Below are 22,951 nucleotides of genomic sequence, written 5' to 3'. Positions count from 1 at the left end.
AAGGAGCCTCGGGGTGAATGCAATACCCTGGACACAGCCAGGCTCTGTGGGCACAGCCAGGGTTTCTCAGGGCACCACCAGTACTTCTGGGCACAGCCAGACTTCCTAGGCTTCTTAGGGTACCACCAATCTCTCCGGGCACAGACAGGGTTTCTCAGGGCACCATCAGTACTTCTGGGCACAGCCAGACTTCCTGGGCTTCTTAGGGTACAACCAGTCTCCCCGGGCACAACCAGGATTTCTCAGGGTACCACCAGTACTTCTGAGCACAGCCAGACTTCCTGGGCTTCTTAGGGTACCACCCATCTCTCCGGGCGCAGACAAGGTTTCTCAGGGCAACACCAGTACTTCTGGGCACAGCCAGACTCTCTGGGCTCAGCCAGGGCTCTCAGGGCACAGCCAGACTCTCTGGGCTCAGCCAGGGCTCTCAGGGCACTGCTACTCTCTCTCTGGGCCTCTCGGGGTACCGTGCTGGAACAACAGCGGCTCACAGTCAAGGTGCTTACATATTCTCATGCTGGCCGGTCAAGATACAAAAGCAAACATCCACCAGTTCCAATACATGGTGGTATGTTCCCAAACAAACAGTCAAGCTGTCCATTAAATCAGGGATAGAAGGCAATTCCCCATGGTCCATAGTCATTCGCCAGGGCTGCCCTGGTGATGAGGGACGACCTTGACCTCACCCTCATCTCCCACGGAGGACTCAGCAGCGTTTCCTCCTGGGACTACAAGTCCTGCATCTGGGCTGCCTCAGCATGCACTTCCCAGCCCACAGGGCCGCAATGAACTTCGCCTTCTCCGGCCTCTGCTGGCTGGGGAACCAGCCACGTCTTCCCACCCATCCACGGGGATCCAGCTCTCAGGCAACTGCTCCTCCTGGTCTTCCTGAGACCGAGTGCTCATACTCACAAACTGCTCCACTGGCTTCGGAAAGCTTTGGCCGGCACCGTATCCTGCCGACTACGCCATGTGTCGTGAGAGGCGGCCTGCGGCCTGCGGGGTCTACGGTCCCGCTCCCCACATAAGAACACAGGATATGGTGAGGCCAAGCAGGAACACCCACGGAGCCATAAGCAGGGGAGTTTTATATCACTGTATTCTCGCCGGCGGCATCCGCCTCTCTGCAATCCGCTCTTGCTAGTCCCCATTTTTCTAGTAGCGTAGCCACAGCAGTTATATTAGTGGCCAATGGCTTACGGGTTACAGCTCACGGCCAACTAGCCACAGCTGATGGCCATCCAATCACAGTTGATGGCCATTTACTACCCGAGCCAGCACCATTCTATGTGATGCAGAGAGCCTGGAAACTGTTCTCTGGGGCTCTGTCCCCACACAACTACACCCCTGGAGACTCAGCGTCACTTCCAGGTTGACTTTGATATGGACCATGAGGTTGGAATTTTGAGGGGATGTTGTAATTGAATCAGGTATGTAAGGATCTAGGGAGGGGACATATTTTGCACAAGGTAGGGACATGAAACAACGGGGCCTGAAGGGCAGGCTGCGGTAGACAGAGTTGTACTGGGCACACAGGATCCTTACCTACTGGTGATTCTACCTTTGTGTATTCCTATCCTCATGTGCAGGTAGGGCCTGTGGCTTGATTCTAAGGAACAGATTGTGACAAAGGTGCTGGGATGTCCATCAATTGCATTACATTGCGTTTCAAAAGCGTGCGATCACTATCCTGCTTGTCTTGAAGAAGAAATCTTCCATGTTTTGAATAGCTTATGGAGAGGGCAATGTGGCATGAAATTGCAGGTTCTGTTTAGTTTTTTTCCTTTTCTTTTTTATCAAAGTTTATCGGGGTGACAATTGTTAGCAAAGTTACATAGGTTTCAGGTATACAGTTCTGTAATACAGCGTCTCTATATCATGTTGTGGGTTCACCACCCAAAGTCACTCCTCCTTCCCTCACCATATAGTTGATCGTCTAGATAAGGAATTTTTCCTCTAAGCAACAAAAAGGAAACAAACACTGACTCCTATAGATAAAAGGAAAGGGATTCCGCCCCAAACGCTGAGTGAGCTGGAAAGTGGATTTTGCTTGGTCACTTCCAGGTTTCAGTCCAGCATGGAAGGAGCGCCAACTGTCACGCCCATGCTCCCAACAAGGAATAAGCTGAACATACAGCAAACTGAGCCATCTTCTTAGCTCCATCAGAGAACTGAGTTCACAAGGCAATGCTGCCCCCCAAAATGCAGACATTGAGTGGGAGATACAGAGACTCAGAGCTCTTTGGAGCAGAAGTCCAAGAGCAGAAACCACTGCTAGAGCCAATAACGGGATAAAAACAAAACAGTATATTTGCCAAATTGCTGGAGGTTCAGTGTAGACTAGCTTGAGATGTAAAAACTCCAGGCAGGTCCAGTTTAACAGGGACTCCTAAACTTTTGTGAGTTTTACCTCCAGGAGCCCTACGAGGTCCTCACCTTTGTATTTTCAGCAGAGGGGAGGAAAAAGTAGCCATTTTGAAAAACGCCTACAGCAACCTGTTCTTTATAAAAAGGCCCGATTAAAGAGAAACTATTTATCGGAACCTAACTGACTAGCGTTTCACCAGAGCCTAAACAACCTGGGGGAGAGGAAATGACCAACGCTAGGCCTCTCAACTTCCTTTCCCTAAGGGGTGAAAAAACTGAAAAGCGCTTGTGAAATCATAGCCCAGAGGAACAGGTCCACTAAAAATCTGAGATCTAGTCATCCGATCGTACAATATTACCCCTCACCCCACACCTTATGACCCCATCAGCAAAGTTCCTGTATAATCACAAAGGATTACAACGGAAACACCTGCACATCTCACACCTTATTTAAGAAGAACAAGGGAGATGAAAACAAGGACACCACAGGAAATTTAGCTTCTGATACCTACAGCTCCATCAGATAGTAACAGCCTAAGTCTGGGCCAGAAAAACACAAAACCTCACACAGAAGACCTACTTACCCCAGTTCCTTTGACCCAGTACGTTATGTCTGATTTCGAACAAAAAATTAAAAGGCATAATAAAGGACAAGAAACACAGTTTGCAGAGACAGATCAGGCATCACAATCACAATCAGATATGGCCCACATCCTGGAATTATCCTGCAAGTAATTTAAAATAACAATGATTAATGTGCTAAGGGCTATAACGGAAAAAAGTAAACAACAGGCAAGAATAGGTAGGTAATGTAAGTAGAGAGATGTAAACTCTAAGAAAGAATGAAAAACCAATACTGGAAATAAAAAAGAGAAATGAACAAAGTCTTTGATGGGCGCGCCAGTGTACTGAACATGGCTGAGGAAAAAACTCCAGGGAACTTGAAAAATTGTCCATAAACCTTTCAACTGAAATGCAAAGAAAAAAAAGGGAAGAACAAAAAAGACAGGAGAATAGCCAAGAACTACTGTCTTCTCTCTTTGAGAGGGAATGGCCCCCTTTTGGATGACAAAAGGTACGTATAACATTTGCAACCCTAGAAGGAGGAGAAAGAATCAAAGAAACAGAAGAAATGCATAAAGTAATGATGACTGAGGATTTCCCAAAATTAATGACAAACACTATACCACACATCCGGGGAGTTCAGAGAATTCCAAACAGTATAAACACCAAGAAATCTATACCTAGAAATATCACATTCAAGTGGAGAAAACTAAAGAAAAAGATAATTTCTTGAAAAAAGCCAGAGAAGGAGGTACCTTCCCTACACAGAAGCAAGGATACGAATTACATTGGCCATCTCCTCAAAAATTATGCACATAAGAAGAGAGTTGAACTAAAGCTTTAAAGTGTTGGCAGTGAAAAAACACCAACCTGAAATTCTGCAAACAGGTGAAATGATCCTTCAAAGTGAAGGATAATGAAAGATTTTCTCAGACAAATGTAAACTGGGGTAATTCGTTACTAGAACCGCTTTGAAAGAAATGTTAAGCTAAGTTTTTCAGAGAGAAGGAAAATGATACAGGCCAGCAACTCAGGTCTACATAAAGACGGGAAGAGTGTTAGAGAGGGAATAAGCGAAGATAAAATAAAATACGTTACTTTTGCTTATTTGATCTAACAGATAACAAACAGTTTACAGTAATAACAGCAGCGGTGTGCTCAGTAATTACACCTTATGAATCAGCGAAATGAATGACAGCAATACGAGTATTATAGGGAACAGGACTTGGTAGTGCACTGTTTGAACGTGGACTTGGATTAGTTATCAATGTGGAAACTTCAAACTTTACTTACTGCAGGGCATCCACTGCAGTAAGTAAAGAAATTAGTATAACTGATATGCTAAACAAGAGAGAAAATGGAATAATGTAAATAAAATGCACAATTCAAACCAGGGAAGGTAGCAAAAGACTGGGAGACAGAAAAGAAACGAAGAACAAGGGTGACAAATAGAAGACAGTAACTAATATGGTGGATATTAATCCAACTATACCACTCATTAATTGAGAAGTCAGTAGTCCTAATACACTAATTAAAGGACACAAATTGTCAGAGATAAGAAAAAGAAGAACAAGACCATATGACATATTGCCTGCAACGAACCCACCTTCCAATAAAGATACAGATAAAGGAAAGGGACGCAAAACGATATACCATTCTGACACAAATGAAAGAAAACTGGAGCAGCCATATTTATTTCAGACAAAGCAGACTCCAGATCTGGAGAGCACTATAAATGAGTATTACCGATATTTCCAGATGACAAACAGTGGACAAGAATACAGTTCTACCTAAAGGAGAATTTCAAGTTATAAACTCAAAGGAATTTTAGAATTAGAGAATTAACATCCTGCAGTCTCTAATGTATACACGGATAAGAGTGATGACTGCCAACATCACCAAAAAGAGACAGTAGACATTTCCTAACTAACTAAGTGCACATTGTTACCTCTGGAGTGTGCCTGCCAATCACCAAACGAAATCCTAAAGCTTAATGTGAACAAGATCCTACTTATAAAAATTGAGGATTGGTAATGATGCACGTCAGGTAATTGGGTTCACTATTCTATTCTCTGTACCGTTGTGTATGTTTGAGAATTTCTATAATAAGAGGATTTTATTTAAATATCATATCTTCAATATGAAAACTGAGGTAAAATGGAGCATTTTTAGCAAATTGTAAATAATTAAATAGATCCACAGAGAAACAGAAATCTTCAATCCACATAATACAAACAGAAACTACACTCCAACCCAAGGCAGCATTTTAATCCTCCAAGACCACCCTGGTTTGGGTACTTGTTAACACCAAATAGCAAAAGAAAAACTAATCATCGATTCACGCAAATTCTTCTAAACCACACAAAACGATAGGGAATTAGTCAACCGTTATAACAGGCTACCTCTACTTCATACAAACACCAGGCGAGGATCCCTCAATAAAACAATACTTAGGCCAAAGCTAGTCACATAGGGACAGACATTCTAAATAAATACAGAGTATTTCCAATATAGCAGTTAATTAACATTAGAAATCACTGTCAACTGGAAATCACCACATTAGCACAAAAAGGGGGAACCACAGGACCACGTGCAAGGGTAAAGCAAAAGTCTCTGAGGTTAAAGGAAAAGAGAGAATCTTAAAAGCAGCAAGAGAAAAGCACACAGCCACATACAAGGGAGCTCGCATCCAAAAGACTGTCAGGTGATTTTCAACAGAAGCTTGCAGGCCAGAAGGAATTAGCAGGAAATATTCAAAGTGATGAAAAACAGGGACACAACCAAGACTCCTCTACCCAGCAAGCCTGTCATTTAGATTGAAGGATAGATAAAGAGCTTCCCCGACAAGCAAAAGAAAAAGCAGTTTATCACCACCAAAGCGGTGTTACAAGAAATGTTAGAGGCTTCTTTAAAAAGAAGAAAAGGAGGTAAAAAAAAAATATATGACTAATAAAATCACAGTTGCTATATGTCTATCAAAATTAGTTACAATATAAATGGATTAAATGCTCCAATAAAAACACATAGTGGGGCTGAATGGATATGAAAACAAGACCCTTACATATGCTGCCTACAAGAGACACACTTCAGATCGCAAAACACATACTGACAAAAAGTAAAGGGATGGAAAAAGATACTTCATGAAAATGGAAACAAACAAAGAAACAAACAAAAAGCTGGGGTACCAATAATTATACCAGACAAAACAGACTTTAAAACAAAGGCTATTACAAGAGACAAAAAAGGACCTATTAATTTCACTTCTGGGTATTTATCCAACGAAACGTAAAACACCATTTCCAAAAGTCATCCAAAAGTCAAGATATGGAAGCAAACTAAGTGTCCATCAATAGGTAAACAGATAGAGAAGAAATCCTACATCTTACATACAATGGAACTTTAAAAAAAAAAGAATGAAATCTTGCCGTCTGCAACAACATAGATGGACCTACACGGTATTGTGCCAACTGAAATAAGTCAGAGAAAGACAAACAGAATATGATTTCACTTACATGTGAAATCTAAAAAACAAAATAATCAAACAAAACAAAAACAAACTCATACATACAGAGAACGTTTTGACGGAGGACGGGGGATGAGGTTAAGAGGTACAAATTCGTAGTTACAAAATAGTCCTGGCATACGGAAAATAGACAATAGCATACGGAATATAGACAATAAGTAAGATTGGGATAACTATGTATGGTGTCGGATGGGTACGAGATTTATCAGGGTGATCACCTCGTAAGCTACATAAGTGTCTGATCACTATGTTGTACACACGAAAGTAATATAATAATATGGCGTGTCAACTGTAATTGAAAATTTTTAAAAAAATTGTTAAAAAAGAAAAAGCATTTGACAAAAATTCACACCAGTTCAGGACAATAACTTTTAGCAGTAGCAGAGAATTTCCATTTTGTGAAATCTACTATGAACGTACTCAACGTGAAACAATACAAGCATACCCAATAGAGTCATGAACATGACAAAGATATATGGTATGAAAAACACTGTTTATAATTGGATGAAAATACATACCCAGTACAAAACTATTATACAAGAATACAAACACCAAAATAGATAAGAAGTAAGAATAGTGAAAAGAAAGAGATAATGATACTAACAATATGATCTCCTTATTAAAAACCTAAAACTCGTTGCAGAAAGTATTCAGATATATAGGAAACTTGGAAAAGCTGACGTACCAAAGATCACTACAGCAAATTCAGGAATCCGGCCAAACGAGATGACTAAGAAATTACAACATGTAACGGAAAATATGCCATTCACAACAATACTATACAAAACATACCTAATAGAAAATCAAACAGAAATGTACAAGTTCTTTACGAGACCTATAAAAACGTACTGATAGGCTTATCAGTATGTCTGAGAAAAAAGAAGTCTGAGAGCAGTATACTATATTTATTGACAGGAAGGAGAATATTGTCAATAGGTCAATACTCCTTAATGTATTCAGACTTACTGCCTTACGTATAACTGGAAAGGTGATAAACAAACTCACACTGCTGTTTCCCACACTCCAAATCGACCCTGGAAAAATTAAGGAATAACAAAAGCAATGTTAACAACAACAGTAAAACAAAAAACATGACTACCCCTGGGGTACTCAAAGTCAGTGTTTAACTAGAACCTCTGTGTGGGCAGGTAGGAGAGTGCTCTGAAGCTGAGACTATTCTATAGCCGGAAATAAAGTCAGATTGAGAGGAGTGGTTGAAGGAAAGATTTTAAAGATCAAACCTGAATCGTCCATCCAGGGGAACAGAATATTGTAAAAATGAACATTCTTAAATGGATTACAGATTTAGAGCCTTACCCATAGTTTCCAAGATGACGACCAAACTTGGGCTGCTGTTTCCTGGGTCCCAAATCAACCATTCAAAAACTAAAGAAGTGATAAAAACAACAACAACAACAATAGCAGTAAAAAAGTAATGAGAAACCGCTGAGAAGCACTAAGTTTGTACTGAATCAGTAATTGTGTGGGGGCAGCTGGCAGCGTGCCAGGAAGGAGACACAGGCCTGTAGTTGACAGGGATGGTTGGAGGAAAGTTTGTAAAGTTTGGGCCTTGTTTCTTCCCGTGTGCCCTGGGACAATGAATTTCTCATGTTTCCCTGAAAGAACCCGAGGCACTGCCTCATAGCCAGGTGCCAGGGCCATGGGGTAACATCAGGATGAAAGTTTGAATTGTTTGGGACACTGTGAGTCCAGAGGTTGTTCAATGACCATCTGAAATTTTGTTAGTAGATGAGGACTGTGCTTTTCAAATCATCACCTTAATACAAGCTCAGGCGTGGATTAAACAAGAATAGCAACTATCACAGCATTTGCACATGAGGGCAGAAATTTGGTCCAGAAACTTGCAGCAATAACACCGATGTCAGCCAACAGAGGCCCCCGGCAGAGCTGTGAGGCTAATGGGCACCCCACTTTCTCCACGTGATTCTAGAGGAACTTAGGAAAGGAAGGATTTAAGTTAGACAAGGGATGACTTACAGGCCTGCTATGTATGATACAGTACAGTGCAAGTTCCTTACCTCAGAATACGGGGGCCCCAAGGATTCTCACACCCTGCAGCCATCTCTGGGAGCCCTCACGCAGGGAGGGCCAGGAGGGGTGCACCAGCACACGCAGCAGGAGTCTCAGGCAGTCGCAGTCTTTGATGTGAGAGGTTGGCCGCAGGGCGACACAGGGGAGGTGGCCCAGCAGCTACAAGGCATCAAGGGAAGACAGAGAGGACGGCGGGGGGGGGGGGTCACCCATTACTGTCAGTGATGGGCGGCCCCACGCATGGCAGCTTGGCTCGGGTCCCTAAATATTTCCTCCTGGGGGTTCTGAGGGACAAGAGAGCCTGGGTCCCAGGCCAGCTGACTCGGGGGAGCAGAAGGAGGAGCCCCAGGACCTGCTGAGAGTGCAGACCGGGCTCCTGAGGGCCAGTCCTGCGGGGCTCTCCCCCAGACCCCCACCCCCTCCCGTGCCGCAGCCCCGCCCAGCCCCACGCACCGGAAGTGGCCCCGCCCACTGCCAGGGAGCCAGGCGGCCCCGCCCACCCGGTGAGGCCTGTGCCAGCGCTGCGGGGTGCAGGGAGCAGAAGGAGGAGTCCGCCTGTCATCCTGTGGGCATCAGGGCACCAGCTGTCCTCAGTGTCCTTAGGTACAAGTGCGGGGCCCTGCCCCGACCACACCGACCCCTCCCCTCTGGAAACAGGCAGCCAGGCAGTGTCCTGCCCCACCCCCACCCCACTCCCTACTCCCGGGAGGCCTCAAAGTGGCTGCTAGGCCCACAGCCCGTCCCGTCCCCGCGCGGGTCCCGCAATGAAGGCCACGGCCGGGCCGGGTGGACTGTGGCTGGGCTCAGCTGAGGGGGACATCGCGGGCCCCAGACACTGAGGGTCAGGCCCCCAGTGAGGAGTGCGGGGAGCCCAGGCCCCAGAACTGGGGCCTGCGGATCGCTGCCCCACACGGGTCGCGTGGGTGTGAAGCCCCAGGAGCTGCTTTCTCACTTAGGGTCAGGAGGTCACGGGGCTGGGGGCCCGAGGCTGGGGGGTTGGGGGGCTGGCAGCAGGCCAGCTAGGGGACACCTGATGGAGGGTCCGATGGAGGGTCCCGGCACACTGAAAGCCCCAGGTGCCTTCTCACTTTGCATTGCGGGGAGTCACGGCGGAGGGGGGGTGGGATGCGTGTGTGTGGGGGGGGTCTGGCCCGAATTGGCTGCCAGCAGGCCAGCAGGGGGACACTGGCGTGGGAGGTCCGGGCAGATGGAAAGCCGGACGTTCTTTCTCACTTCGTGTCCGGAGGGAGATCACGAGCGTGGGGGATCAGGCCTAAGGTGCTGCTGGCACCAGGTCAGCAGAAGAGACCCTGGCATGGGAGTGTGGAGGTGGGCGTAAAGCCCCAGGTGCTTTCTCACTTTGCTTGCGGAGACCATGGGAGTGGCGTCCTGCGCCTCAGGGGCCGACAGCAGGTCAGCAGAGGTGTCATTGACGTGGAGGTCTGGGCGGGGTGTCCCGAGTTGCCTTCTCACTTCCCTAGGGGAGAGTCATGGGGCTGGGGGGTAAGGCGCTGGCAGTGGGTCACCAGAGGTGACATTGCATAGCAGGGTCTGGGCACTGTGAAGCCTATGGTGCTTTTTTCACTTTCCTTTGGGAGATCCTAGGGGTGGCGGCCTGCGCCTAAGGGGCTGGCAGCCGGTCAGCAGAGGGAGGATTTCCAGGTCAGTGGAGAGTCAGGCTACGGAGCATGATCACTGTGGGGACCACTCACCCCAGACACAGAGGACACCTCACAATCCCTAAGTACTGTGGTCAAAGAGGGCCCCAGGGATATGTCGATTCTGGGTTTGAAGGGTCTACTGGAGAGAGGCAGAGCAGATGGGGGGCTGGGGTGCCTGGCCAAAATTCACAGAATGATCCTGAATGTGAACTGAGAGCACATCGCAAACCCAGAACACAAGGTTCCCCTTGCCAGGCCCTGCCGTCACCCCAGTAACTCGAGGCACGGTGTATGGCTCTGTCCTAGGTACTCTCCATGCAGCTTTGCAGGGTTCTGAGGACCCAGGCCAATCAGAGAGGAGCCCCCTGGGTCCCCGAAAGCCCTGACGGCCCTCAGACCTGCAGAGGCGGCCTTGGTTAAGGCCAAGGTGGAATCTCCCTGCAGAGGTGCACACACCATCTCATTCTCCCTCCTCCAGGTGCTGGCATCACCTGTTCTGCCCACACCGGTGCCCGCTGTGCCTGACCTGTGTCATCATGCCTCGGGGTCAGAAGAGTAAACGTCTCCAGGGTGCAGCTGAGACTGAGAGTCTCCGAGGTGGTCAGGCCGCTGCAGCAGCAGAAGAAGAGTGCCCCACTTCTCCTGATTCTGGGGGTTCTCCCCAAAGCTGCCCTGCTCCTGGCCCTTTCCAGGAACCTCAGGGAGCCTCAGCCGCTGGGCCTCCTGAGGCAGGTGTGTCATTCCCAAGTTCTGATGGAGGGGCCCAGAGCCAAGTTGAGGAGGGCCCAAGCACCTCCCTTGTGGCATTGTCCACTCGGTCGGCTCCCCCAGATCCTCTGACCAGGAAGGCACACAGGCTGGTGAAGTTCCTGCTGGGGAAGTATAAAATGGGTGAGTGCATTACACAGGCAGAAATGCTGAAGTCGGTCAAAAAGAAGTACAAGGAGCAGTTCTCTGAGATCCTCAGGAGAGCCTCTCAACACATGGAGCTGGTCTTTGGCCTTGAGGTGAAGGAAGTCGACCCCGGCAATCACTTCTATGCCCTCATCACCATTCTGGATCTCCCCAGTGAGGGAAGTCTGAACAGGGATAAGAGTGTCCCAAAGATTGGTCTCTTGATGAACATCCTGGCCGCGATCTTCCTGAAGGGCAACCGCGCCACCGAGGAGGAGGTCTGGGAATCACTCAGCGTGTTGGGCGTCTACGCTGGGAGGAGGCATGCCATCTTCGGGGAGCCCAAGAAGCTCATCATCAAAGATTTAGTGCAGCCCAAGTACCTGGAGTACCGCCAGGTGCCCGGCAGTGATCCTCCACGCTATGAGTTCCTGTGGGGCCCAAGAGCCCACGCTGAGACCACCAAGATGAAAGTGCTGGAGATTATGGCCAGGCTCAAAGAGACCGTCCCCAGTGCCTTCCCAAAGCTGTACGAGGAGGCTTTGAGAGATGAGGAAGAGAGAGCAGAGGTGAGAGCCGCAGCCAGGGCTGCCAGTATTGCCAAGGCCCGTGCGCCTTCCAAGGCCACGGCGCACGGCTCCTCCCACATGTAGTGAGGTCTGGGGCAGGCTTTTCACCTCGGGGTTGAAGAGACCAGCCTGCCTGTCAAGTAGTGGGCGGTTGAGGTCACTTTAGTTTTAACAAAATGTTTATGTGCTTTTCCTTTTTTCTCATGAGTGACTTCTGGGTAGAGATAGAAGAATAGATAGATGACAGATACTAGATCGATACGTAGATAGATAAACACATAGAAACGGAGACCAATTTCAGATTATTTGTTTTAAGAAAGGTTTACAAGATTCAAAATATAAACATGAGAATGACGTGGCTGTCACATTTGTTGCTATCTAAAACGTTTGAAAGTTGTAAGACAAATTGTGGTGAAGGACGGTTTACTTTTAACAAAGTGTTTATCTGCATTTCCTTTTTCTTCACGACTAACTTCTAGGTAAATAGATTAGATGTAGGTATAGACAGACATGTAGTATTTTATCAAATGTGATGTCTTTTAAAGAAGGTTTAGAACTCTCAACATGTGAATATGTGAATGACATGGCTGTCATATTTTTTCTACGTAAAGGGTTTGAAAGTTACAGTTTTGGAATTTGTAAGACAAACTGTGGTCAACGTCAGTTTAGCTGTAAGCAGGATTTTTAAGAGCATTTCCTTTTTCACCCCATGTGCAACTTCTAGGTAAAGAAAGAATGATGGTACAGTGATGGATGGATGGATGGATGGATGGATGGATGGATGGATGGATGGATGGATGGATGGAGAGATGGATGGAAAGATAGGAGATATAGATAGATGACAGATAGCTATAGAGATATGTAGCATTTTGTCAAATGTATCTTTTAATGAAGGTTTATAACCTTCACAATATAAATATGTGAATGACATGCTCTCACATTTTTTAACTATCTAAAGGTTTGAATTTTAGACTTTTGGAATTTATAAGACAAGTTGTGATCAAGGCCAGTTTACTTTTAAAACGGTGTTTGTCTGCATTTCCTTTGTCCTCATGAGTAACTTCTGGGTAAAATAGATTAGATTAGATATATTAACAGACGTAGTATGTTTTTCAAATGTTATGTCTTTTAATGAAGCTTTACACCTTCAAATTATAAACATGTGAATGACGTGCCTGTCATATTCTTCCTATTTAACGGGTTTGAAAGTTACAGTTTTGGAATTTCAAAGACAAATTGTGGTCGAGGTCAGTATAATTGTAACACAATGTTAATCTGCTTTTCCATTTTCCTCACGAGTAACCTCTAGGTAAAAACAGACAGACAGATAAATAGACTGGTATAGATATGTAGTGTTGTTTTCAAATGTTGTTTCTTTCAGTAGAAGGTGTAGAACTTTCAGAATATAAATATGTGAATGCTATGGCTCTCACGCGTTTGCTGGTGAAAAGCTTTGAATGTTACAGTATTGAAATTTGTAAAACAACTTGAAAATATTCAATATTTTGCTCCTGATCTAGAGGAGATAACGGGGCAGTGAAACAGGATTCTCATGGAGACGTGAAAGAATCCAAGGATAAAACCCTTGGGATCCTAAAGGGAAGGAAGGAAATTAAAACACAAAAATTTCACTGTGATCAATTATTGGTTTGCCTTATACCTTACAGTCTTTATTTTGCTAATGTTAAAACTACGTGGATATGCTTAGCTTATTAAAGAAAGTTTGTTGCGAATCATTGCGTATTATTTGATATGTGCTGGATTTAAGAAACAAAAAACTCTGATGGGATCTTACTGTTTTGGGGATTCAAAATAAACACATAATAGCGGCTAATCATTAAAGACCCACTACATCCCAATCCATATCCCAAGTCGTCTATAATACAGTATGTATGTTCTAACATTCCTACACGATAAGGCTTACCGGACTGCCTTTAGACATCAATAACTTGCACATTTTTCACCTTCACAAAGCTGGTAAGTGACCGAGCCCGGATTAGATCCCTGTTTTGAATTTGTGGGAAGTTCACATTTTTCCAATCCTACCAGCCTGAGTCTGACTACGTGCCTTTTAATTCACTATTTCCATCTCAGAGCTCCAGGAATGCATCTCAGGGGACTAAGGAAGGTCTCTGTACAGAGAGCAGGGGATTAGAATAGGATACACACAGCAGTAAGAATAGCGATACAGAAGTATCGCTATGAGAATGAGCAGGATGAATAAAGAAGACAAGAAATAATAGTGGCAGTATGATTACGTACATATGCACAACCAGTTAAGCTCAAAACATTGAGGTCTCAAAAATCAACGTGGGCAGCCCCCCCTTGCAAAATCAGTCTGGCACTACAGAAGTCACATGACAGGCCATGTGGAAAGAAGGAATCCATCAGACTGTTTTTTCTCTGACAACCCAGCACCTCGTCTGGGGTCCCTGCGTTTTGCCACAACCTGCCCCTGTCACATCACTCCTGGCACGAGGACCCAGTCTCTGCCAGGTTTGCAGTAGGAAACTTCTCAATGTGGTAGGGATGTGACACTTCCAAGAAGGGAACCAGAGCAGTGGGGTCCATAGAGCCCCACCCCAGCTGTCAGCCCTTGAAAGAGGAAAACAGTTGTGGCTATTCGCGGCTCCTCCTGACCTCTGTCTTGGAAGTCCCAGGAAGGCTATCCCCTAGGCCTGAGGGCTATCCCTTCAGGTAAGCAGAGGATACAGTCCCCAGATTGGCTCACACTCAAGGTGAAGACCCTGATTAACACAACAGAGGGGCCTGCACCCAGCCCCTCCCTCGAGGTTTGCCCTGGCAGGCCCAGGGAAGGCCTGGCATGATGGGGGACAACCTGACTTCTCCTTGGAGGGATTCCAGGAGATGGGGCTTTGCTTTTCAGCTTGGCTGTCCAGCAGAGAGGGGCAGCCCAGCGCAAGGCAGCCATCCAGGTAAAAATCCTGCATTAGGGATGAGGCAGCCATCCACCCCAGAAGAGAGGGGAAGGCACAAAGTTCTGCTTCCGCAGTCGGCCCTGGACGTCCAGGTAGAGCTTTCACACTGAGGTTACCCCTCAGTTTCTGAGGGAGGAGATGATCTGCGGGAACTGCAACTCTGGGACCCATGGGGGAGCCCCATTCAGCCAAGGGGCTAACAGTGTCAAGGTAGTGACACTAAGTGACAAAGAGCGTACCCTTCCCAGAAATGAGGGGGCAATCTAGAGCCCTGTCCCATTGTTGGACTTGGAGACCTGGGCTCCGTGAGGTGACCAGTCACACCTCCCTCCAGGGCGTCTCCTAGAGGGGAGGGACCTCATCAAGGAGTATCTCAACGCAGCAGAGGGAGGAATTACCGGTGGTCGGGAGTCAAGGTGAGAGCCTTGAAGACTGAGGGGACCAGATACCTGTTAACTGGGGGCAGCACAGATTCCTTCCACTGCTGTCAGCCTTGGGAGACCAGATGAGGCAAACTTCCCTTCTTCTCAGGGGTCAGGTTATTGTCAGCCCTCGTATGAGGGAAGAGCTACAAGTCAAGATACGGAGCATACTGAGGGAGGCCTCAGGAGGGCACTGGCCCAGAGCAGAGGGGAGCCACCAAGTCTCACCATCTTCCAGCCCTGCGAACCCTGGGCAGGGCTAGTCGGATATGTCACCACCTCACCTCCAGCCCCAGACACTCAATGAAGTGAAGGTATTGGCCTGAATCTGGGGTTCTCTAGTGGGCAGAGGGGGAAATTCAGATTCCGACCCTGTGAGAACTAAGGGGGCCGCCAACCTCAGAACAGTGAGGTCCCATAGAGCAGTCTCACTATTGCCAGTGAACTGATAGCCAGATGTGGAACCTTCCAGACTACGGACCAACCACCTCATAGCAGTGGGGGCCCCACAGAATCCTCCGACTATCAGCCCTGGGAGGTCCCAGGAAGAGATATCGGGAAGAGACGCCATCAGATCCCACTGAGAGGCCACTGAGGAGTAAGGGTCTCAGTGTGAGTGGGGTGGTCCCAGTTCAGCAGAGGGAGAAACATTCACGCCCACAGTTAGGAGTCTTTCAGGGTTCTTTCAGGGTTCTCAGGGACATGCGAGCTTGGCTCTATGTAGGTGACCTTAAGCTGAAAGAAGGAGCAGTCCCGGTTCCCATCAGGAGTCATGTAAGGATCCCGAGTGAGCATTGGGGCTCACTCCTACGCTGAACAAGAGGCCCCAAGGAGTCTGAATCCTGCTGTCAGCCCAGGAAGGGCGCAGGGAGGACATCCTCATGCAGCACTCCCTGACCTTCCCTCCCTGGCACCCCAGGAAGTGAGCACTTGGTCTGCGGCTCTGAGACCCAGGACACTACAGGGACGCATTCCAGGCCCTGCCAGGATTCAAGTGCAGAGCCCGGAGAGACCACAGGGTATTGCACACCCCAGGGCAGTGAGGTGGCCCAGAGACTGCCCCAGCCATCAACCCTGGGGTGCCTTGGTCAGGGCTGTCAGATTGACTCGGAGAGAAGGGTGGCAGAATGGAGGGCCTTGGTCTGAGGGGAGGGTCCTCAGGTAAGCCAAGGAAGATGTCCCCGGCCCTGTCAGGAGTCGAGGTGAGGACCCTGAGTCAGGATGTAGGGAACACTGCACACTCAGAACTGAGAGGACCACAGAGAACCCTGCCCCTGCTGGCTGCCCTGGGTACCTGGGCACTGTTGACAGGAAGTGACATACTCACTTCCTCCCGTGCTGTCACAAAGGGGTGACTTACTCTAAGGGGTGTGGCCTAAGGACCACAGGGGAGGATCTCTAGGCTTTCCAGAGGCCAACGTGAATACTGTGAGGACGAAGGGAACCACACACCTCACAGCAGTAGAAACACGACAGAATTCTCTTCCTTACCTGGCCGCAGGAGACTGACACAGGTATGGTCAGAGGCGGAGGTCCTCACTTCCTCCTAGGGGTCTCAGGGTGGTGCTGGCCTTAGCAGGAGGGGTAGGTCTAAGGGCTGGGGAGGAATTTGAGGCCATAATGGGGGTAGAAGCAACCACTGAGGGACCATCACCACTAAATCGTAGGGATGACAAAGAATCAGGCGACATCCCTGGTTTCAGCCCTTGAAGACCCAGGACGGGGCTGTCCCGCTGAAGCTCCCCCAACACTTATTTACATCAGGTCTATGGGAGGTGAAATCCTTAGTTTGAAAGTGGAGCCACCATTCGACTAAAGGGGTGGGTGTACCAGGCCCTATGTGGAGCCAAAGTAAGGGCCCTTATTGAGGACTGAGTACCCCAAAGTGACCGGGACAGAAAACTCCCCACTGGAGACCTGGACAGGGCTGACACCCTGAGGATCCCCTTCACTTTCTTCTCATGGGTTCCTAGAACTGCACCAATTGAATGATGCCCTTGAACATGAAATCAGAGACTTCTCATACGAAAAGACTCACAGCCCCTGTCCCGTCAGTATGCTACAGTCAGAGCACACAGATGCAGCCTAAAGGGGACAGGCCGATTAGAGCGGGAGCCCTGTGGGAATTTCGAGCAGTGCCCTTGGGGAAAACTGCAACTGTAGCCTCCTTGTAACCACGGTGGTATTTCCATGCCGAAAATGACTCCAATCAGCGTCTCAAGGAGAAGCGGTCTTTAATATGGCGGTTGACCTCAGGTCAGCACATGAGTGGTGGACCAACCCCCACAAGGAGTCAAGGGAAGACACAGACAGAGGACTGCGGGCGGGGGGGCGGAGTGAAGGGGGCGGGGGCCCCAACATCTCCAACAATCTTCCCCCCTGAAAACAGGCAGCCACACATTACCCTAAACTACCCCCACCCCCATTCCCGGGAGGCCTCAAAATGACTGCTAGGCCCAAAGTCCTCAGTTAGTCCCAAAGTCCTTTGCGTACCCCGGGTGGTCTCAGGGAATAAAGACCTCGGTCCGGACTACTGCTCTCTGGCTCAGCTCAGCTGAGGCAGAAATCGCAGGCCCCAGAGACTGAAGGTCAGGCCCGAAGTGAGGAGTGAAGGGACCCCAGACTCAGGAACTGGGGCGTGCGGATCACCACTCGACTTTGCATGGGAGGGTCCCGGCGGGTGCAAAGCCCCAGGTGCTTTCTCACTTTCTGTCACTACGTCATCGGGGTGGGGGCCGGGGGCTGAGGTGCTGGCAAAAGGTCAGCACAGGGAGGATTTCCTGGTCAGTGGAGAATCAGGGTACGGAGCATGATCACTGCGCGGACCACTCACCCCAAACTCAGAGCGAGGACCTCAGTATGCCTGACTACTGTCACTCAAGGAGGCCCAGGCCTTTGTCAGGGAGAACTGCCCCTTAATTCTTCCTCCGGGAATCACAGTGAGTGAAGGCCTTTGTCTGAGTGGTGCAGTCACAGTTCATCAGAGGGAAGAATCTTAGATACACCCAGGCATTCCAACAGGATTTGCGGGAGACCCGGTGGGAGCATTCACGAGGGGACCTCAACTTGTTCGTGCATCTTTCATTTGAGCGAAGCCAGGCCAATGCAGCCAGAGGAGGCGAAACTCTATTCTTCCTGCCGGCCCTCGGGTAGGTGCTGACATTACTATGAGATAGGCCTGAAGCCGAGAGAGGAGACCCTGGCTCTGGCTGTGCCAAGGCAGGAAACTGAGTGAAGCCTGAGGGACCACCCATCACCCTGAACGTGTGGTGACGGTAAAGCCAACAGTCAGCAGGACGGACGTCTCTCAGTCCCTACCTGGAACCACGTGAGCATTCCCCACGAGAACTGACGACTCCAAAAAGCGTAGGACAGAGAGGGCCCCAGAGAGATGTCAGTTTTGGGTGCACTCTCTACCAGAAGCACCATGTCTTCATTCTTGTGGCATGGAGGATTTAGGTGGCAGCTTAAGAACCACAGTGGGGAGTGGGGTAGGGCTTCTTGCCAATCATTAACATAATCATCCTGAATGTGAACTGAGAGCACTTCCCAAACCCAGGACAAAGGGGATCCCCTTGACAGGCCCTGCTGTCGCCCCAGTAACACCTAGAAAGGGCTGTGTGGCTCTGACCTAAATACGCTCTAAGCTTCTCTACAGGGTTTTCAGCAGACAGGCTGATCAGAGAGGAGCCCTCACATCCTTAAAGAGGGTTCCCAGAGCAATGACGGCCCTCAGACACTTAAAGAGGTGCCCTTGGTTAAGGCCAAGGTGGAATCTCCCCGCAAAGGTGCCACACCATCTCGTTCTCCCCCGTCCAGGTGCTGGCATCACCGGTGCCCGCTGTGTCATCATGCCTCCACGGCGACAGAAGCGTAAGGGCCGTGCCCGTAACAAACACTACCGAACCCGTGCTGACTCCAAGAGTCACAAGACAGATCAGAAAGCTGCAGTAGTGGGAAACGAGTACCCCTCCTACTCTTCTGTTTTGGAAGGTGATCCTCAAAGGCCATCAGCTACTGAGACAAGTAGCACTTCCCAGGGGTCTTGGAGACCCTCGTCTACCACCTTTACCTCTTCAGGTGCTTTTGACACAACATCTGACAAAGGTGATGAAAGTCAAGATAAGGACCATTCGTGTTCTTTGGAGGTCCCATCTCCCGAGACCTCGTGCAGTGATCTTCTAACCACGAAGTTGTATTTGCTGGAGCAATTTCTCCTGTGCAAGTATGAAATGCAAGAGCCCATTCTGAAGGAAGACATGCTGAAGATTGTGGGCGAAATTAACCAAGACCAATTTGCTGACATCATCAAAACAGCCTCTGATCATATTGAGGCCGTCTTTGCGGTCGACTTGAAGGAAGTCGACTCAAGCAACCAGGCATATGACCTGGTCAGCAAACTGAACCTCCCCAATAATGGGAGGGTGTATGCTGGCAACGGGTTACCAAAGACCGGTCTCCTCATGGGAATCCTGGGCGTAATCTTCATGAAGGGCAACTGTGCCACAGAGGAAGACATCTGGAAATTCCTGAATATACTGCAAGTATACGCTGGGAGGGAGCACCGCATCTACGGGGAGCCCAGGAAGCTCATTTACACGGACCTGGTGCAGCTAGAGTATCTGGAGTACCGCCAGGTACCTGACAGCGATCCTGCGCTGTACGAGTTTCTGTGGGGCCCCAGAGCTCGCGCTGAAACAAGCAAGATGCAAGTCCTGGAATTCTTGGCAAAGGGTGTTGACACAGGCCCTAGTGCCTTCTCACCCTGGTATGAAGAGGCTCTGTTAGACGAAGAGAGAGCAAGCGCTACAGAGTCAGTCAGGGCTGCCACTGGTGCCACAGCCGGACATGACATCACGGCCCTGGCTGCTCTCGCCCCTAGTGATGCCTGAGGATTTTTTTTACCATGAAGATAAAAATAAAAATAAAAAACTACATCACAAGAGGGACATCAGAGGAAATGTGAAAGAATCCCACGGTAAAATTTTTCGGAGAATGGAATAGAAAAAATAATAAAACGTCATAAAACTTTCATTTTGCTGACTCAGTCTTTTGTTTTGTAAAATTGATTTACATCTTGATATGCTTAGCGTATTAAAGAGTGTAGGAGATGGTAGATCTTAACAAGTTAGACCAGACCTCTCACTCACTCTCTCTTCTCTTCCCAAAACATAATTGAGCGTCTGCGCTTTGGAAGCCTCTGTGCTAGTACTAGGCTTGCAGACATAAAGACCCAGCCTCTGCCCACAGAACTTTGGAAGCTGGGAGCTTCAGTCATGTGAGGAAGATGTTGAGATCCCCTCTATGACTTACAGGAGAGTAAAAAGGACGAGTGAGACGGGAGGGCTTCCAGGTGAAAGCACTCAAGCATATAACCCCTGAGGCAAGGCAGTTGAAGTTTTGGAAGCTACAAGTCAGTCCCCACAATAGACTTTTACATTAAACTACACGGTGGTGGACTGTATGAGGCTATGGGACTGGTGAACAGAGGCCAGATCCTCAGATGAGGTGTCTGAATTGAGAGAAAATGACTGGAAAACTGCACTGTGGGGCAAGGTCCAAAATTAAGGCCCAATAATATGGGCTGCCTGGACATTTGGAGAAACCAGCAGGGACTCACATCCCCTAACGGCAAGTTCCCCTCCATAGTCTTCATTTGCAGATAAGGTCCCCTACCAAACAACCAGCTTTATCAGGGGACAAAGCATAGATCTTGCTCATTCCTAAACAGCAGTCGTCTGTTCCCTACCCGCCTGCAGAATTTTGCAGACAATCTCATTACACGTTGTCTTGGGAACGAGGGGTTACCTCACACTCTTAATACCAAAAACGCCCCCTCCCAAAGATACTGTCTCTTCACTGAGTTCCCGAGTGCAAACCCCGTGTGGCACCGTGGGGCACGTGGGGTCCTCCCCGTCATGTGAGTACACGTGGTTAATAAATGGCTGTCTATCTCATCTCTGCAGTGTCCAGTGTTGTGTGTGTGGACACCCCATGACCACCTTCCTCACCTCATGGGGTAAACAGAAGGCCATAAAACATGCTCTTGTGAATTACATTGGGATGGTAGATAACCCAGAAAGAAATGCCCACTTGGGGCAGTGTAGTAGTTATCTCAGGCTGCCCTTACAAAATACCCCAGACTGGGTGGTTTAAACAACCAAAATTAATTTTCTCACTGCTCTGGATGCTGGAAGTCCAAGGTCGAGCACTGGCAGGATTAGTTCCCTCTGAGGCCTCTCTCCTTGGCTTGTAGACAACTCCCCTCTTCACGTGGCTGTCTCATTGTGTGAGTGTGTCCCCAGTGTCTCCTCGTGTGTCGTAATCTCTTCTTATAAGGACACCACTCAGACTGCATTATGGCCCACCCTAATGGCCTCATTTTAACTTAACCAGACTTTGAAGACCTGATCTGCAACTACAGTGCCTTTCTGGGATACTGAGAGTTATGACTTCCACAAGAATTTTGGGGGACACAATGGTCTCTCTTGTTTCATAGATCCACACATAAAGATGGAATGTGTCCAGCTGGAACACTTAACAACTTGTCCTGCGGGGCGGCCTGCGGGGTCTGCGGTCCCGCTCCCCACATAAGAACACGGGATATGGTGAGGCCAAACAGGAACACCCACGGAGCCATAAGCAGGGAGACATATCACTATATTCTCGCCGGCGGCATCTGCCTCTCTGCAATCCGCTCTTGCTAGTCCCCATTTTTCTGCTAGCGTAGCCACAGCAGTTATATTAGTGGCCAATGGCTTATGGGTTACAGCTGACGGCCAACTAGCCACAGCTGATGGCCATCTGATCACAGTTGATGGCCATTTACTACCCGAGCCAGCACCTTTCTATGTGAGGCCGAGAGGCCTGGAAACTGTTCTCTGGGGCTCTGTCCCCACATTCCACCCCTACACAGGGTCTCGCCTCACAATCTACTCCACAAGCGTCTTCCGCGAGGGTCCCTGTGCAAGGAGCCTCGGGGTGAATGCAATACCCTGGACACAGCCAGGCTCTGTGGGCACAGCCAGGGTTTCTCAGGGCACCACCAGTACTTCTGGGCACAGCCAGACTTCCTAGGCTTCTTAGGGTACCACCAATCTCTCCGGGCACAGACAGGGTTTCTCAGGGCACCATCAGTACTTCTGGGCACAGCCAGACTTCCTGGGCTTCTTAGGGTACCACCAGTCTCCCCGGGCACAACCAGGATTTCTCAGGGTACCACCAGTACTTCTGAGCACAGCCAGACTTCCTGGGCTTCTTAGGGTACCACCCATCTCTCCGGGCGCAGACAAGGTTTCTCAGGGCAACACCAGTACTTCTGGGCACAGCCAGACTCTCTGGGCTCAGCCAGGGCTCTCAGGGCACAGCCAGACTCTCTGGGCTCAGCCAGGGCTCTCAGGGCACTGCTACTCTCTCTCTGGGCCTCTCGGGGTACCGTGCTGGAACAACAGCGGCTCACAGTCAAGGTGCTTACATATTCTCATGCTGGCCGGTCAAGATACAAAAGCAAACATCCACCAGTTCCAATACATGGTGGTATGTTCCCAAACAAACAGTCAAGCTGTCCATTAAATCAGGGATAGAAGGCAATTCCCCATGGTCCATAGTCATTCGCCAGGGCTGCCCTGGTGATGAGGGACGACCTTGACCTCACCCTCATCTCCCACGGAGGACTCAGCAGCGTTTCCTCCTGGGACTACAAGTCCTGCATCTGGGCTGCCTCAGCATGCACTTCCCAGCCCACAGGGCCGCAATGAACTTCGCCTTCTCCGGCCTCTGCTGGCTGGGGAACCAGCCACGTCTTCCCACCCATCCACGGGGATCCAGCTCTCAGGCAACTGCTCCTCCTGGTCTTCCTGAGACCGAGTGCTCATACTCACAAACTGCTCCACTGGCTTCGGAAAGCTTTGGCCGGCACCGTATCCTGCCGACTACGCCATGTGTCGTGAGAGGCGGCCTG

General features: G+C 48.8%; 2 protein-coding genes across 2 annotated transcripts; both read left to right on the top strand.

The window, feature by feature from the left end:
• Positions 1-10,703: 10,703 nt before the first annotated feature.
• Positions 10,704-11,714, top strand: LOC308495159 (melanoma-associated antigen B1-like; the record flags this gene model as incomplete). The annotated part of the gene is made up of 1 exon (XM_081043081.1): positions 10,704-11,714. The coding sequence occupies one exon, from the start codon at positions 10,704-10,706 to the stop codon at positions 11,712-11,714; it is 1,011 nt and encodes a 336-aa protein (XP_080899207.1).
• A 4,452-nt stretch (positions 11,715-16,166) lies between these two features.
• LOC308495158 (melanoma-associated antigen B5-like) lies at positions 16,167-19,883 on the top strand (the record flags this gene model as incomplete). Its single annotated transcript, XM_081043080.1, has 2 exons — positions 16,167-16,281; positions 18,811-19,883. 2 exons carry the CDS (start codon positions 16,167-16,169, stop codon positions 19,881-19,883), a joined length of 1,188 nt encoding a protein of 395 aa, XP_080899206.1.
• Positions 19,884-22,951: the final 3,068 nt, after the last annotated feature.

This window comes from Rhinolophus hipposideros (assembly GCF_964194185.1).
Source record: "Rhinolophus hipposideros genome assembly, chromosome: X".
Classification (NCBI taxonomy): Eukaryota; Metazoa; Chordata; class Mammalia; order Chiroptera; family Rhinolophidae; genus Rhinolophus; species Rhinolophus hipposideros.
The sequence above is the reverse complement of the archived record's forward strand: the minus strand, read 5'-3'. Positions and strand labels throughout refer to the sequence as shown.